This window comes from Pinus tabuliformis, chromosome 1_2 (assembly GCF_031772625.1).
Source record: "Pinus tabuliformis cultivar Carrire ecotype Pingquan chromosome 1_2, CPIR1, whole genome shotgun sequence".
In the NCBI taxonomy this organism is placed as follows: domain Eukaryota; kingdom Viridiplantae; phylum Streptophyta; class Pinopsida; order Pinales; family Pinaceae; genus Pinus; species Pinus tabuliformis.
Genome location: NC_142298.1, coordinates 453,272,011 through 453,289,115, shown reverse-complemented (window position 1 = coordinate 453,289,115; position 17,105 = coordinate 453,272,011). Strand labels below are relative to the sequence as shown.

At 34.0% G+C, this 17,105-nt stretch overlaps 2 protein-coding genes across 3 annotated transcripts in view; both read left to right on the top strand.

Moving 5' to 3' along the window:
* Window positions 1-7,284: 7,284 nt before the first annotated feature.
* On the top strand, window positions 7,285-8,211 carry LOC149206321 (cysteine-rich repeat secretory protein 38-like). The gene has a single exon (XM_089397657.1). It carries the CDS (start codon window positions 7,285-7,287, stop codon window positions 8,209-8,211), a length of 927 nt encoding a protein of 308 aa, XP_089253783.1.
* Window positions 8,212-8,295: 84 nt separating this feature from the next.
* Window positions 8,296-17,105, top strand: part of LOC149206320 (cysteine-rich receptor-like protein kinase 2) — an 85,583-nt gene continuing 76,773 nt past the window's right edge. For both annotated transcript variants that reach the window (XM_089393673.1, XM_089393672.1), the window contains exon 1: window positions 8,296-8,426. In XM_089393673.1, the coding sequence (XP_089249799.1) occupies window positions 8,312-8,426 (115 nt within the window). In that variant the 5' untranslated portion in view covers window positions 8,296-8,311. The remainder of the gene's footprint in view (window positions 8,427-17,105) is intronic.

The following is a 17,105-nucleotide window of genomic DNA, read 5'->3' as shown; positions in this document are numbered from 1 at the left end:
TATAAAGCTCCATATTAGTTGTGTTGTGTACTTTAAGCATTTATTTTTTATAATGAATATGCGCATTGAACATTGAGGATGGTGTTCCCCCAAGGAGGAGGGGACTGTGACATCCCATGGTTAATAATTCTCTCATTGGGGAGGGGACTATGATATCCCTTGGTTAATAATTCTCTCATTGGGGAAGGGGACTATGATACCCCCTGGTCAATAATTCTCTCATTATAAATACCTGTAATTATTTAAATGGTTGAGAGAGGAACATAGATTCGATTGCTTGAGGAAGGAGATTACTTAATGGAAATGATGTTTTAAATGTTAAACCCTAGTTGGTTGAAATGAATTTAATAGGTTGACTATGCAATAAGTGTAACCAACAAGAAAGGGGATAGGTCCGGGTGTCCTTAGCCTCCAATAACAAGCAAGAAAGGACAAAGCATTCAAGATGGGAATGGGATGCACTGTCCAAGGTAGGGACTACGTGGAAACTTAGGAAAAGGAAAGATGGTTGGTCTGTTATGGGCACGAAAACAAGTTGGCAAGGAGGAGATTACAGTGGGGCATTCTCACACTCTCTCATTCTCTCATTTGAGCATGCATGCATAGTGGAAGAGAACAGAGAAAAAAGAAATGCTAGCTAAAGAATCCTCAGAAAAAAGTATTGTTGGGTGAAATATATCATAGGCTTGCCTAAGGTTTGAAGAACCCACTAGGAATCTTGTTGGATTAATGAATCTACTTGATGGGAGCAGAGGGCATTTTAGTGCTGGTGGGGCTGGTGAACCACCATGTGTTGCCTTGAGCGTTGAATGGTACTAGTGCTTGCTCCACTTGTTAACCACCAATAGTAGGAAGCCCCTATACTCCTTGGTATATTAGCTAACTAGTGAACCTTTTGTTTAAGTGGGAACTCTTCTTCTGAAGTCAAGTCGTACTCCTTGTGTTAGGATCTTTATTATGATGTTGTGATGTTTTAATTTTCTTATATAGTTGGTGGGCGAAGGCGATGTAGCTTTCATGGGGACACCATGTTTCAGTAGTGATATTGGTTAAAACATACCATTAGTATTGGTTGTGTATAAGTGAAGGTTCACTAGTTCATTGACCATTCAAATAACTGGTGGGTGAAGGCAGTGTACCCTTAGGACACCATGTTTTATCTAGAGATTTAGTTATTCCTTAGAAGCACTCCACCTCAAGCACTAGAATCTGGCTCGGGGGTGACAACTGCAATAAATACTTGGCTACAATTTGTCTATGGTTGGGTTGAGAGTTAGAATGCCACTCTCAGTTACCAGACCTTGCATAAGATAAGTATTACCTTATGCTTGTGCTTGTGATTACCATATTGCTTCTGTTACTTGCAAACAAGATAATGCCATGCTAATAATTAAGGAGTGTAGGTTCTTACATTTTCAATTATATCAAATGTTGTATTGGCCATAGACCTACATTGATGTTAAATTCAATGCTCAAATGTGTGATTCCTTCTTGCGAATTGAGAGGGTACTGAGATTTCCTATCCACTTGTGGAATGTGATTTCCTATAGGAATTTAGGCATTATATGTTTCCTGTTCGCTTTCATGAGTTTGTTGTATGTTTATTAATAGCCCAAGAGACCAATGAATCTCTAAGATAAGATGGACTTAATTCCTGTCTATTAATATCATCCTAAGAGGTTTCTAGACCTTTGAGTTGTGATGGAATTGCAATTTGTCTAATGGGCCTTAGTGGTTATGAATGGGTAAACCCTGTCTTATTTATTGTACCACTTATACAATAGGCTACTAGGCCTTGTTACTTTAGTTTCAATCTTAGGAAGGATAGTGCTATGGGCATATGGATTCATACATGTATTTTCATATACAAATGGGTGTGTGTGTGCATATAAATATATACACACTCAGACACTTCCTTCAACCAAAGGCAGGATTGAATCCGCTCATTCTTGTAATAAATCATGACTCTGGGATAGGGAAGGATCACTTATAAGAGCAAGGGGAAATGATTTCATATACTTGGTAATTATTCACAAGCTTATGTATTATATTATCACCCTTTCCATTAACAAAGCTCCCTTTTATGGCACCTTCGTCCGTGGTACACTCAAGTGCTTCCTTCAACCAAAGGCATGATTGAATTTGTTCATGCTTGTAGCAAATCATGACCGTGGGACAGGGAAGGCTTACTTATAAGAGTAGGGAAAGGATTTCATATACCTAGCTACTCCTTCAAGCGCTAAGACAACTCAATCGTCATACGACCACTCTCTACAAGGATTCTAATCAATATGCATATTTCGCCTCCACATAATCCTGAAGCCTTGTCAGCCGGGTTGTTCTTTGGAGCGTGCCTTTGTTCCTCTTGCGAGACAGAATCTGGGGAAACGAGAAAGTTCCTGTCTCTATCATGTAATAATCTGTTGACCTACATTTACGCATGTCACCTAGGCATTTTTGTTAAGGTTGACACGTCCCTCTGCAAGCCCACGTCGTCCTGGTCATCGTCATCCTAGTGGGTTGGGATGAAGAGCATAAAAGTAATGCCCGGGATTGAAGTCCCGTGGTAAGGTGGCAAGGGTGGCCTATGCCTGTGCTTGTTAAGTGAATATATTTATGTGTGTGTGTGTGCGTGTGAGAGAGAGAGAGAGAGGTCCTCCATTGGGCTTTATGAGCCGACAACATGGGTCTACTAATGACCTGGAGTATGAAAAATTCGATCGTTGGCAAGTGGCTTATGTCAGTCGCGTGGGTGCCATGTGGCATGCCTGATGTCATGGCATTATTTAATTAGACATGAATTCAATTGGCCATATATGTCGATATGGGAGTCAGATTAGGACAAATTTTATATCATTGGAATCATCTCGGTGAGATGAATGCGATGACATCGTTTTTTTAGTTTTGAAAGGATAGAAGAAAGAAAAAACTTAGACCCCATTTCTGTAATGTGACTATGGGAGTTAGGTCATCATAGTAGCTGCCTCTTGCTAACCTTAATTTGGGTGGGGAATAATAGGGGGTATGTTACATAAACAAGGAAGGGGGGGAACATGGGTAGTCTCGTCGCGACCAACCCAACTTATCTAGGGATGAGGTTCAAGCTCAGGAGGTGACTATTGCTTTGTAGACTACAACCTCCCCTAACACCCAAGCTGGTATTCAGATATTGGAATGAACAATGAACATGGAAATATAATCTCTCTCTGATGCAAAGCTCATTGGTGAAGTCTCTCAGTGGTTACCGGACCCTGATCACTCTAGGGGGAGGAAATCTCAATAAATTCACTCAATCACTTTACACTAGCAGCTCAAGGCTTTGCTGGGATAAGTCCTCAAGGAAAAACATGAGTATCATAATGAAATATTTTCCTTCTTCATTGAACTTTAGAGAAATTAGTGGCATATGCAGGATAAAATTTCTAGATGCTTTCCTGGATCATAATGGGTGGCATGTCTAGTGTAAATTTTCTTAGCCTCCACCCCCAGGTTCTAGCCCAGTGAATCTAGTGCCGATAACTTCTTATGCCACTTGCTGATTACAGGATGTGTGAAAATCTTGGTTGTTTACTAGTTTATGGGTTCTCTTTTGTTCTGGATCTCTTAGTCTTTTCTGGCTAATGTAAAATTTTTGTTGAATCAACTACTGACCAATAAATCCAATATAAGTAAGGCTAGCAAAATTTTGGAAAACTATAAAGTGCTATGTAACATTTTGACTTAATGAAAACGACCCCAACTTACAAAAAAATATAAATATGTTTTTATAATTTTTTTACTATATTAATATACTTTAATATATCTATTTAATTTTATTTACTATATTAATACACTTTAATACATCTTTATAAATTTCAAAGGAAACGTTATTTTATATTTTTAAATATAAACCAAAAGTTCTGTTATAAAATCTAAAGTTCCAAAGAGTTAGTTTCTGTATTCCATGTAATATATGATATATACTCTACATGAATGGGTTAATAATTTGGTAATTCAATTTTTTAAGTTTTAATTCCAAGGTATATATTTGTTTTGATTTTAAAAGAATTAAAGAATTATTTTATTGTTTTTATTGCGTAGAAAGAAATTCTATAATTTAGTATAAGGGAAATGTAGAGTTTAGTATGAGAGAAATGTTGTCACACAACTTTACATTTTAAAAAAAATACTTACATTAACAAATTTTAAAAAGTAATCACAAAAAAAATCAATGTTTGTTATATATATTTTTTTAAATTTCAATCTTAATTTTAGTTCTATTTTATATAAAGAGATAAAGTAATTGAAAGTAAAAAAACATTTTTTTTTTATTATAGAGTTATGTATTAATTTATTCACTATTTAATATGGAGCAGATATGTGGCATGTAAAAATAATATTATTGAGTATAGATCCATCTTAAATGGATCCAATTTATTCAAGTGTAAAATTTTTTATGAGCCGACATTATTTAAATATTTTGTATAGTTATTTAATTTTTTTAATTTTTAGAATTTTTAGATTTTTTATTTTGGCCGAAATGAGCAAAATTTCAACTTTGATGACATACAGATATCCTTACACATCATACTGGGTTGTAGGATGAGCCTCTGGGTTGTAGGATGAGCCTCTTGGCTCAACGATATGTAATTCATTTTAGAATAGATATATTAATAAAGAAAACATATTTTAGTGTCAACCATCAATAAAAAAAAAATTCCCTTGGAAAAATCATAATTTTATTCAAAAAGAGAAAAATTACATGTTGTAGATGCTAATGAGCATATGCAGTAATAGCAGGTCTGATTTCTCAGAATCCATAAGAGACTAATCTATTCTTTCCTACCTTTGTTCTTTTCCACTTTTCGCCAACCACCAGTATTGGGAGTGGAAGTTACAATAGACATTTGATTCTCATTGGTATTAGTTAGATATTCTTTCTCCGAATCCGATCCCTCTGATCCATGGATTCGTTTACTGCCACTAACTTCTTTCCTTGTTGTGTGCTGCTCAAACTACTGCGAAGGGTTGTTGGGTCACTATATTAATGCAAAGTTGTGTCCTATGATGTCCTTGAGTGGATTGATCTGTACAATCTACTCGTTGTTGTCTGCAGTGCTCTTTGTTGTCTCATCTTCTTCTGTTGTTTCAACTAGAGGCTTTGTGCATTGCCAACCTTTTGGTTTTTGTGATTGTTTCTTATTTCTTCTAGTGTTTTTTTTAGCTTGTGGGAAAGTACTGAGAAGGTGGGCAGGTACTGAGAAGGTGACCTGTTTGTTGACATCCACGGCAGCGGAATGTCGTATTTTCATAACCTAGTGGTTGAGTCCACTGTATATTGTTATGGATCAGATTATTGCTATCAGGTAATCCTTGACTAAGATCTACCTCAACACATATTTTGGCGAAGGTGAATATGCCTCTTAAGACTCTATCTTCATCTTGAGAAAATTTCCTATAAAATTCCTCATTCCTTCTAATACTTTGTGATGCCAAAAATGTAGTGGGAGGTTCTGTATCCTGACCCAAATAGGCATTTTAGAAACCACCATAGTAGTGGCATCAAAACCTGGGAACCAAGGGATCATGAAAAGTCTTGGATTGCCCCAGAACCATGGTCCCTCATTGAGGGCATATTCCTTATCCTTGACTGTGTCGAATTTGACAATAAAAAACCCCTTGGAACATAGATGGATATCACAATTTGTTGACCAAGTGGAGTAAATCCATTGATGTAATGCATCTGATTTAGGCCAAAAACCATTGAATCTGCATATGACAATGTTAGTATACCTCAGGCAGAGAGACTCTCAAGGCTGGTATATGTGATTTTTGCTCCACTATGTGGGGTCCAGGTAGTTGTGGTGGTGGTGTTGGTTTGGTGCTCACTCAACCATCAATAAAATATTTCAATGCCCATATTAAATAACATAATTATATATCAACTTTATATAGAGAAAAATAAAGTAATTTAAATTAAAAGTTTTCTTATACTTTCACTTTGGTTTTGAACTTGTGATCACATACTCTTAACCATTAGGCCCACTCAAGTTGTATATATACACACAAATTTCAGGAAAATTTGATTGGAATATATATATATATATATATATTCCAAACCAGTTTTCTGTATTTCTTGTGTGTATATATAGACATAGTCTAATTTCAAGCAAAATAGTGATTTTTTGTTGTTTGAAATATATTTTTGAATACATAAATGGATTCAACAACCTAAAAAATCCCGTGGGAATTTTATAGATTAAACAACTTCATTTTTTTTTTTTGTGGATTTTGGTTAAAATTAACTAGAAAAATGTCTTGAAAATTATTTCTAGTTAAGACATTTTATTAGTGTGTTTCTAGAAACCACGGTAAATCCATGTTAATTCCATATTTACTAAGACTCTAGAGAAATGAAATTTTTAAAAGTGCAAACCTTTCCTCCAATTTTATAATAAAACAAAAATTGCATATTAAAAAAATTGATAATTTTTTGAGTATCGGATAAATAAATAAAATAAAAAAACAATAAACCGACTCAATTAAAAACCCATGGTAGTGCCTTTTTCAAATCTAAAAAAATTATTAAACAATAATCCAATGAATAAGATGTAAAATCAATAAAGCAATTATCAACTTACGACACGGTGCTTGAAATTTACAGAATCCCAAATGTATAGATGAGAGAATTAATGACCCATCGGGTCATTTAAGGGTGAAAATACTGCCTTCCCTCACATGAAACCAGGTACTCAGCCGATGACTTCAAACACCACGTCAATCGCGATATTGGATATCAAGTCGACAAGGAGCTGGACTCATGGATGTACCGGATAAAACAATTCGTATACCGCCGCCTGCCTAGAATCTTCAAAATACTTAACTACTTTTAAATCCATTATATATATATAACCTTATCATCTTAATCTTAATTGATATTCCAAAAAAAATCAATAAAACATATGATCAGATTATAAAGTATACCCATTAACAGACACCTTTGTTCATCACTAACCCTCAGAACTTACTCCGGGAGTTAATGTTTTTTAAAATCAAAATAATAAAAATATAGACGCAAAATAACATAGATGTGAATGGAAATGTGAAGCGCAAGGTAGATGTTGAATTGAAATATGAAGCTCAGAGATTGCGCTGACCGTTTCTATTAAATCTCGTATTTGCTTTCTCATCCGCTTCAAAATGGCACTGCAACCTTGCCTTACCTTTCAACCGGGTTGTTCTTGATAAAAGAAAGGCAGCGCTGACACTTTTTCAGGTTTTCCGCAGATTGATTTCAATTACAGAATGGCCCCTTCCAACAAGGTCTGTAATTGCACAAGGAATATCACTCGCTTCACTTCCAAATCCAAATTATCTCTCACCTTCATTCTCTTTCTACTAACATTAGCATTAGCTCACTATGATTCTTCCAGTCATCACTTCATACAACCATTACCTCAGTCAGATAATCCTACTCGTGCACTAGAAGTACAATCTTGTCGTCCTGGTAATATCACGGCTGGAAGTTCTTTGGAAAGGAATTTGATGGTGGTTCTGAATTCGTTGGTGGAGAATGTTAATAAGACGGGCTACAGTATTTCATCTCATGGAGAGAATGGAGATAAGGTGTACGGACTTGCTCAGTGCAGGGGAGACCTCAATGCCTCTGCTTGCCGGGCATGCGTTTCAAACATTACCAAGTCTTTCTCTTATTATTTTACCGATTGTATTTCCGGAAGCCTTCATCTGAGCGGATGCTTTTTGAGATATGCCACTCACAACTTATATCCAACAAATTTGCAGCATGCATCATTGGACGCCGTTGTAGTTTGCGATAACACTTCAAGGAAGGGCGCAGATGGAAACGTAGGGGGTTCCAAGGATTGGAATATTGCCTCTCTATTGACCAGGGTTATGGAGAATGCTGGGTCCAGTAATGTGGGTTTCGCTACAGGAAATGAGAATAGAGTTTATTCTCTGGCTCAATGTTGGAGAGCCCTTACTATGAATCAATGTAAACAGTGCTTCCAAATTCTGTACGACACTTTGGGCTCCTGTCCAGTAAGAACTAGCCAAGGAGGCGCCTTCCATGACTACTGTGTAATTCGTTTCGCGAGATACAAGTTTTACGGTGATGGTGTCCCTTTGCTCACTGCCTCAACTGCAGGTGGAAGTGGTCCTGCTATACCGCCGTCAAGAGCACCAGAAGGTACTCTTGTCATCCATATTTAGATCACTGATAATATCTGAAAAAGTATCTGCTAATTAAATTTAGTCATGAAGGCATTTACTAATCTGATTCTTATTAGCTGCAGGAAAACGTCATCCTAAAATGTTGGAATGGAGCATTGGTGGTGCGGTTGTTGTGTTTTTATTGGTGGGAGTGGTTGTGGCTGTATTTTGGAAGCGAAAAGTTATGAAGTTCGGGAATAGCATAGGGCTTCCGGGTGAGATGATTTACTTTCCTGGACTCTTTTATAACGAAAGTTTTAAATCATATCTTCAAAAGAAGCAAAAATAAATCACTGGTCAATCTGATCCACCAATCCCGAGTCTCGGCGTTTTCTTTGTGGATGAGAGGAAATAGATTAATTAACGGGAAAAGTTAGGCACACTAACAGAGTTCGGGAAATACGTACGCGGGTATTCAGAGTATGATGGGATACTTTCCTGAAAACGGATGGGTATAATCAGAATATAAATTTGATGGGTTGATGACTAGGATATGTAAATCTTTTATACAGGGTCTTTTTTATGATTTTTTTATATGTATTTAGGTTTATTATTTAATTGACGAAATGATCTTTTCCATGATAATTTTTCTAGTTAATTTTAATCTAAATTTTATAGAGATTTTTAAAAATTTGAATTTAAATTATTTCATCGGTTTAATTCAAGCGGGGGATTTTCAGAGTGTTGAATCTATTTATACATTCAAAAATGTATTTTAAACAATACAAAATCTGGAAATTATATTCCTGTTTGTGGTAAATTCTGGTGAAAAAAACTATTTCCTCCATAAATTAGAATAAACTTATTATTATATTATTATATCATAGTAATTTTTAGAATACACTTATTATTATATTATTTTATGATAGTAATTTTTTTAATAAGAATTTAGTATTTTTTTTAATTAGTTTTTTATTTCATTGGATCATAAAATAAAATGAAATTAAAAACATAAATATATTTAATTGTATTTTTACTCTCAAATTATTTAATAATTTAGTGTAATTATCTAGAGTTTTTATACTTTCTCAGGTTTTCACAGCTTTTGCAAACCATATTGAATTATTCTCAATTGAATTGAAAGAAAATTTTATGAAGATTTTACAAATAGTAAAATAAGTTTCAGTCCATTTTTAAATATGAATTTAGGAAGATTTTAATGTTCAGAGCAATAATAATATATGCATCAAGTACTAATAATATTGAGGGCATAAGTTTTGAATTTTTTCACTGTTCAACAAGTAAAGAAGACAGATTTTTTCCACTAGCATTCTATAGTCTTAAGAGCTCAAATTTAAAGACATTTAGATTCAACTAAGAATTAATGGAACTTATAGGAGCCATGGTAACCATTCACTTGAGATTTCCATTTCCAATCATGACATAAACTCATTCTATATCTAAAAAACAACATACAAAGTCAGAAAATAAAATAAAATAAAATTGTTATATCACTTATACAGCGTGAGTGGGCCTAATGGTTAAGAGTATGTGTTTCCTCCTAAGAGTTCACATGTTCAAAACCAGAAGGGGGTAGAGTATGTATCCCCTTGACCCACAAATAAGGGGGTCTCATACACCAATTTGGTGTCTGGCTTGGCAGTGACCTTAAAATTGGATAATAATAATAAAAAATCCCTGCCCGGAGTACAGTGTTGTGTGGTTTGACGGTAAGTCACTTGGGCGAAGCCCACCAGACCAAAGTCCAAATCTCATTGAGTACATTGACCTCCTGTGGTGGAAGCTAAAGGGGCGGATTCCCCAATCCCGTCTTGGCGGCACGTGAGTCTGCGGCACGTGAGTCTGCTCTTCCTAAAATCATAGGAACGTCTGCTCTTGCTAAAATCATTGGAACTTAGTATACTCGGCATGCAGGTGGGTCCCTTGGATAATAATACTAATAAATTGCTACCTGGGGGTGGGTCACTTGTCCCACAAATAATGGGGTCTCATACACCAATTTGGTGTCCGGCTTGGCGTGTCCTTAAAATTAAATAATAATAATAATTATTATTTCTGTTGAGCATGCCCTAAATATGATTACTCTATCCCCATAGGTCACTGTTTTATATAGCATATAAATGTCCCATGAGTGTAACTGCGCCTAGTAAAACTGAACATTTAGACTTTAGTCTTCAACCTGCATGGTGCATAGAAGTATGATAAGAATGCCATACTATGAAGACGGTTAGTGCTGATGTTGGAGTCTTAGCATTATAGGCACCATTAAATTTATGCTCTATTTTAGAATTTCAATTCTGAGAATTGATGGTGTTTTTATTTTCTCTATTCTAATTCAAATTGGCTTATATCTAAGATATTATGGTTTTAAATATATATTTAATTTCTCTCAGATAATTTTTTAATTCTAAATTTAGATATAGATAAATTTTAATGGATTTATTAAATTGATGATTTTAAAAATTAAATGTAAAATTTTAACTTATAATTAAGAAAAATACTAATTAAATTACACTTAAATACTAAAAAAAATACTAATAAATACTGATTAAATTAAATTTAACCATGGATGATTCTCAAAATAAACCCATTTTTTTATAACTCACTTCGAGGATTTCAAAGGCGTTCATTGGGCGGAAGAGATTGTATCCCTTCTCTGGCGATGCTCTATGCTAAAGACCGTAATTCTCGATCAGTATCCTTATTCTCCTTCTCCCCTCTTTAGGGATGGTCCAGGCTAAAGACTATCGCTGTCCATCTATATTCTTTGATGGCTTAGGCTAAAGACAATAGCTTTTGATCAATATCCTTATCTATCTTTATCTTTCCCTTCTCTTTAGGCGAGAAAGTTGCAGGCAGAATTAAGACAAAAAGGGAATGATGTTTGGAAAACATGAACTATTGAATCAAATGGGTGACAAACCCCAAAGCGAAGGTCAATATATGGTCAAGATATGTTGTCCATATATGTTGCTGAATATGGTTGTTTATGCATTCAAAAATGTATTTTAAACAATACAAAATCTGGAAATTGTATTTTCTATTTTTGGTAAATTCTGGTGAAAAAACTATTTCCTCTATAAATTAGAATACACTTATTATTATATTATTATATCATAATAATTTTTAGAATACATTTATTATTATATTATTATATGATAGATTTTTTTTTTAATAAAAATTTAGTTTTTTTCTTTTATTAGTTTTTTATTTCATTGGATCATAAAATAAAATGAAATTAAAAAAATAAATATATTTAATTGTATTTTTACTCTCAAATTATTTAATAATTTAGTGTAATTATCTAGAGTCTTTATACTTTCTCAGGTTTTCACAACTTCTGCAAACCATATTGAATTATTCTCACTTGAATTGAAAGAAAAATTTTATGAAGATTTTATAAATAGTAAAATAAGTTTCAGTGTATTTTTAATTATGAATTTAGGAGGATTTTAATGTTCAGAGCAATAATAATATATGGAACAAGTACTAATAATATTGAGGGCATAAGTTTTGAATTTTTTTTATTGTTCAATAAGTAAAGAAGACAGAATTTTTCCACTAGCATTCTATAGTCTTAAGAGCTCAAATTTAAAGACATTTAGACTCAACTAAGAATTAATGGAACTTATAGGAGCCATGGTAACCATTCATTTGAGATTCCCATTTCCAATCATGACATAAAAATCAGAAAATAAAATAAAATAAATTTGTTATCTCACTTATACAGCTTGAGTGGGCCTAATGGTTAAGAGTATGTGTTTCCTCCTAAGAGGTTCACATGTTCAAAACCAGAAGGGGGTAGAGTATGTATCCGCTTGCCCCACAAATAAGGGGGTCTCATACACCAATTTGGTGTCTGGCTTGGCAGTGACTTTAAAATTGGGGTGGGTCCCTTGGATAATAATAATAATAAATTGCTGCATGGAGGTGGGTCACTTGTCCCACAAATAAGGGGTCTCATACACCAATTTGGTGTCCGGCTTGGCGTGACCTTAAAATTAAATAATAATAATTATTATTATTTCTATTGAACATGCCCTAAATATGATTACTCTATCCCCATAAATTACCGTTTTATATAGCATATAAATGTCCCATGAGTGTAACTGTGCCCAGTGAAACTGAACATTTAGACTTTAGTCTTCAACCTACATGGTGGATAGAAGTATGATAAGAATGCCATACTATGAACACCGTTAGTGCTGATGTTGGAGTCTTAGCATTATGGACACCATTAAATTTATGCTCTATTTTAGAATTTCAATTCTTAGAATTGATAGTGTTTTTATTTTCTCTATTCTAATTCAGATTGGCTTATATTTAAGATATTATAGTTTTAAATATATATATTTAATTTTTCTCAAATAATTTTTTAATATTAAATTTAGATATAGATAAATTTTTAATCTATTTATTAAATTGATAATTTTAAAAATTAATTAGACTAAAATGTAAAATTTTAACTTATAATTAAGAAAAATACTAATTAAATTACACTTAAATACTAATAAAATATACTAATAAATACTGATTAAATTAAATTTAACCATGGATGATTCTCACAATAAACCCATTTTTTTATGACTCACTTCGAGGATTTCAAAGGCGTTGATTGGGCAGAAGGGATTGTATCCCTTCTCTGGCGATGGTCTATGCTAAAGACCGTAATTCTCGATCAGTATCCTTATTCTCCTTCTCCCCTCTTTAGGGATGGTCAAGGCTAAAGACTATAGCTCTCCATCTATATTCTTTGATGGCTTAGGCTAAGGACTATAGCTTTTGATCAATATCCTTATCTATCTTTCCTTCTCTTTAGGCGAGAAAGTTGCAGGGAGAATTAAGACAAAAAGGGAATGATGTTTGGAAAACATGAACTACTGAATCAAATGGGTGACAAACCCCAAAGCGAAGGTCAAGATATGTTGTCCATATATATTGCTGAATATGGTTGTATCTGTATACAATATACGCCACTGGCAGCGAGCCTGCATGGTCGGCCTCTGTTTTTAACACGGTTGAGAATCAACGTACTGTAAGCCTTTTATTTGTAAGAAGCATGGAAATAAAAATAAATTTTCGTACGATTATAATTGAAAGATGCTCTTGATTTTATTAGTTATGGTTACGAAACTAAGTATTAAGTGGGAGATTGGAAACCTTTTTTATATATATATATGAAAGTTTTCAAACTAAGTTGCAAGCAATGAGATAAAATACATGATATATAAAAATAAATTGGGTTTATAAAAGTAAGTATTAAGTGGAGAGTTTTCAATACATGATATATAAAAATAAATTGGGTATCTAAAAGTAATATATAAATTTTTATGTTTTATTTTTTATTTTATTTATTTATTTATTTATTTTTTTTTATATATTAGGTTAAATTTATAAATAAAATTTCAATTTCAAGTATATAGTAATAAATGTTAAATATATTCTCTTATCGTAGTGATATTTCAAGTTTATTCAAATACACACATAAGGGTTTTAAATGAGAGATGGGAGTGAGAAGGGATGGAGACACCATCGTCAACTCACTCAAGCTAGGTGGGAGGCATGGTTGTCTCATTCTTCATAGGTTCTTTCATTGTATCTACTCTCACCTCACATGATTCTGAATAATGAAGCATGTTGGAACTGTCTCACTCATCGATTCTTCTTGAGGCTCACATGTCAATCAATATGGCTTGGTTATTCCATAATCTTATTTAGGCAAAGGCAATCTGCAAAAGACTTCTCTCATTTGGTATTTTCGATAGTCTTTGTGGGAAATTCCATTCTTGCACAATTGTTTCTATCTTTATTGAGGGGGCTGGCCATGGTCCTCCTAACTTGGCCACCCCCACCTCACTTTTTCTTTGGCCCATCTTGGGATTTTTGTGTTTCATTCAGCCCTGGGTACACTTAGTTCTTATCACCTTCAGTCTCTTCCTTATGAATGAGTGGTATTTTGAAGTTCGAGGCAGATGTTGGGCTTGGAAGTTGGTCCAAGAGCACTATGCACTACTCTCATTCCGTCGACTAACATGCCAACATAGGTACACGTGTCCCATTTTCTTAGTGGTGTTATTGGCATGTATGGTCTCTGATTTGATTAGTTTCTCCCACTAGTAAAAAATTGTGAGGATATTTTGTTAGTCAAGGGGGTTGTTTGCATAGTTCATAGTTATTCTCAAAAAGCGAACTTTCATTGGTTGCATCAGTTTATATGTCATATTATTCAAGGTTTTTATTTTGTGGGATGGTGAACTGTTTTGATTCTTAGATTCTCTCTTCCTTCTCTCTCCTTACAAATCCTCCTTTATGCTCCATCTTTCCTCTTGCTCAATCTCCTTTTGGCTCTTTTGGTGGTCTGCTCATGGTATGTTTGGCTCTTCTTGCATGGAAGACCAACTCTAATCTCTAACCTTGATTTGGTATGTTTGGCTCTTTTGGTTGTCTGCTCTCTTTTATCAAATCTCTAACCTGATTTGTTGTGTGCTCTTCATTCTGCAAAGAGTTTTAAATCTGTTCTAATGCCATGTTAAATAGATAGACAGAGATTGATATAAATGAAACTAATTGGAAACATATGAGGCATTGCATGTTTTTTCACCATTAAAAACTGAAATTAATTAGAAATATATGGGGGCATTGCATGCCCTCTTAACATTTAAATAGATTATACGATAAATTACGACTTTTTGAGAATTCTGTTGCACTAATAACTTTCATAAATTTCAACAATTTTCTAAAAATATTTAAGATAATAATGTCTAAAATTATCTCTCTACAAATAATTCTGACTAACAATTAACTATCCAATTACTTTAATAAACCAACAAAATTATATTTTAACAATATGTATTGTTGTTAAATAATTTACATTATTGAAAAATAATAACATTGCAGATAAAGCAATAATACGCATAATTATGAATGTACAATGAGGGAGAATTATATAAAGGAGAGTTTTAGATACAGAAATATAATAATTGTTAAAGATATAAGATTATTAAGTATAACGGTTGGTATAGTGATGCAGGAGCATTTAGCCCAATAATATTTTAGTAGACAGAGGGGTATTGTGTTTTCAAGGGAGTTGGTTTCCTAAGTGTGAATTAATGTAATTATTTAGGCTTTTGAGTGATTTTAAAGAGAATAGGATTTAATTGAATCTAGTGAAACATATTTGTAAATGTTCTCGAATGTAGGATAACATGAGAGATTTAGGATAGTTGAGAGATAGAGGGATTTGAGAATTAATTGTAAAACTCAGATTAGGAGTCAGTTCATGAATTTATGGATTAGAGAGGAGTTTTAGGAATAAGGAAGATATTTAGGAATTTTGTTAAGGAATTTATGGATCTAAACCAGAATTGGTTTTAGAATCCCTTTGTATAAATGTAAGCCTAAAAGGCAAAGACAGGGGTTAGAAAGTAAGAAATTAGACAGGCTAGATAGATAGCTAGAGTGTGGTTTTAAGCCTACGGGCAGAGTGTAAACAGAGGCCACTGATATTAGAACATCAGGCTAGAGAGACAAAGATCTCATTCTGTAATCATTGTTTATATTTATTAATATAATCAACTCAATTTTGAGTTCGAATGTGTGTTCGAGTGTTAAATGATGAGTGATGATTGAATTGGAATTCAATATAATTATGTGTGCAGGCAGAGTCGAGGCGAATACACAGAGGAAGAGAAGAGACAGAGGATCTTAATGGGCGAAAGAATAAAGTATTGGTGCACAGGATCCATTGGATCTTTAGGATCAACAGACAGGATCAGATTGCAAGAGAAATTAACTTGCCTTGAAGTGTTGTGAAGTGCGATCGCTTCGATATATCACATCGGAGGAAAGCAACAGGAGCAGTGGACGAGGGCCTTAAGCAATCCCCAATTGCGATCAAGTGATATCAAGCGTGGACCATCGGATCAGGAAGAAGAACAACGACGAAGATTCAATCTAAGTACTGGCAGAGAGAGAAGACGGGTATCGATCTGGACTGTAGGATCTAAAGACCTCGTCATCCAATGGATATCAGGCCATAAGTTGATCGAGCGTTAACCGTAAGGGGCGGACCGGAACTTTTATAAGTTGGGAGTTTATAATGCCATCGGATCTGAAAAGGCATTAACCCTTGCGTAACTTGTTGACTCGAAATTGCTGTAGAGTGCCGGATCAAGCAGATCTTGATCAACGATTGTAAAGCGTCGGGCAAGTCTGTTGATCGAGAAGGAGTACAGCCGTCGGATTGAGGATAAGATTGATGGTGGATAAGGGTTGCGACAAAGGCATTGAGATGGTAGACCTGATAGAATTATATGGCGCAGTTTGTAGTATTTGAAATCCGGCAGTGTAATTGCATATTGGAAGTGGAAGGTTCATGTGTAGTGTGATTGGGAAGAGCTGATACTCGATTACGATAAAGGCATGCATCGGAAAATGTGCAAGGGCTGTAAAAAGGCAAAAAGGTATGGTTTATGCATGTTTATGGTGATTTCTATTATATAAACATTATAATAGAATATAGCGCGATATGAAGGATTTCTTGTGTAAGTCCAAAGGAATGAGTGGGATTTAGTTTAATGTGCAGATATATATATATATATATATATATATATATATATATATATATATATATATATATATATATATATAGATATATATATATATATATATATATATATATATATATATATATATATTTGGGTTAACAAAAGGTTAACGAAGGTTTAGAGGGGTGATTAAGTCCTGATAGATGGAGAATGAGTTTCGATATAAAGGAAAGGGAGGATTAATGGTAGACTTTGTTATTCTATAGATCATTCCGCAGAGTTTAAGAAAGGGGCCTTAAACCTTAAGAATTGAAGATTTGACTCCTTAGTGAGTTAAAATTCCTGGGACAAATCAGATATATGCATAAGACATGCATACTGTGGGTG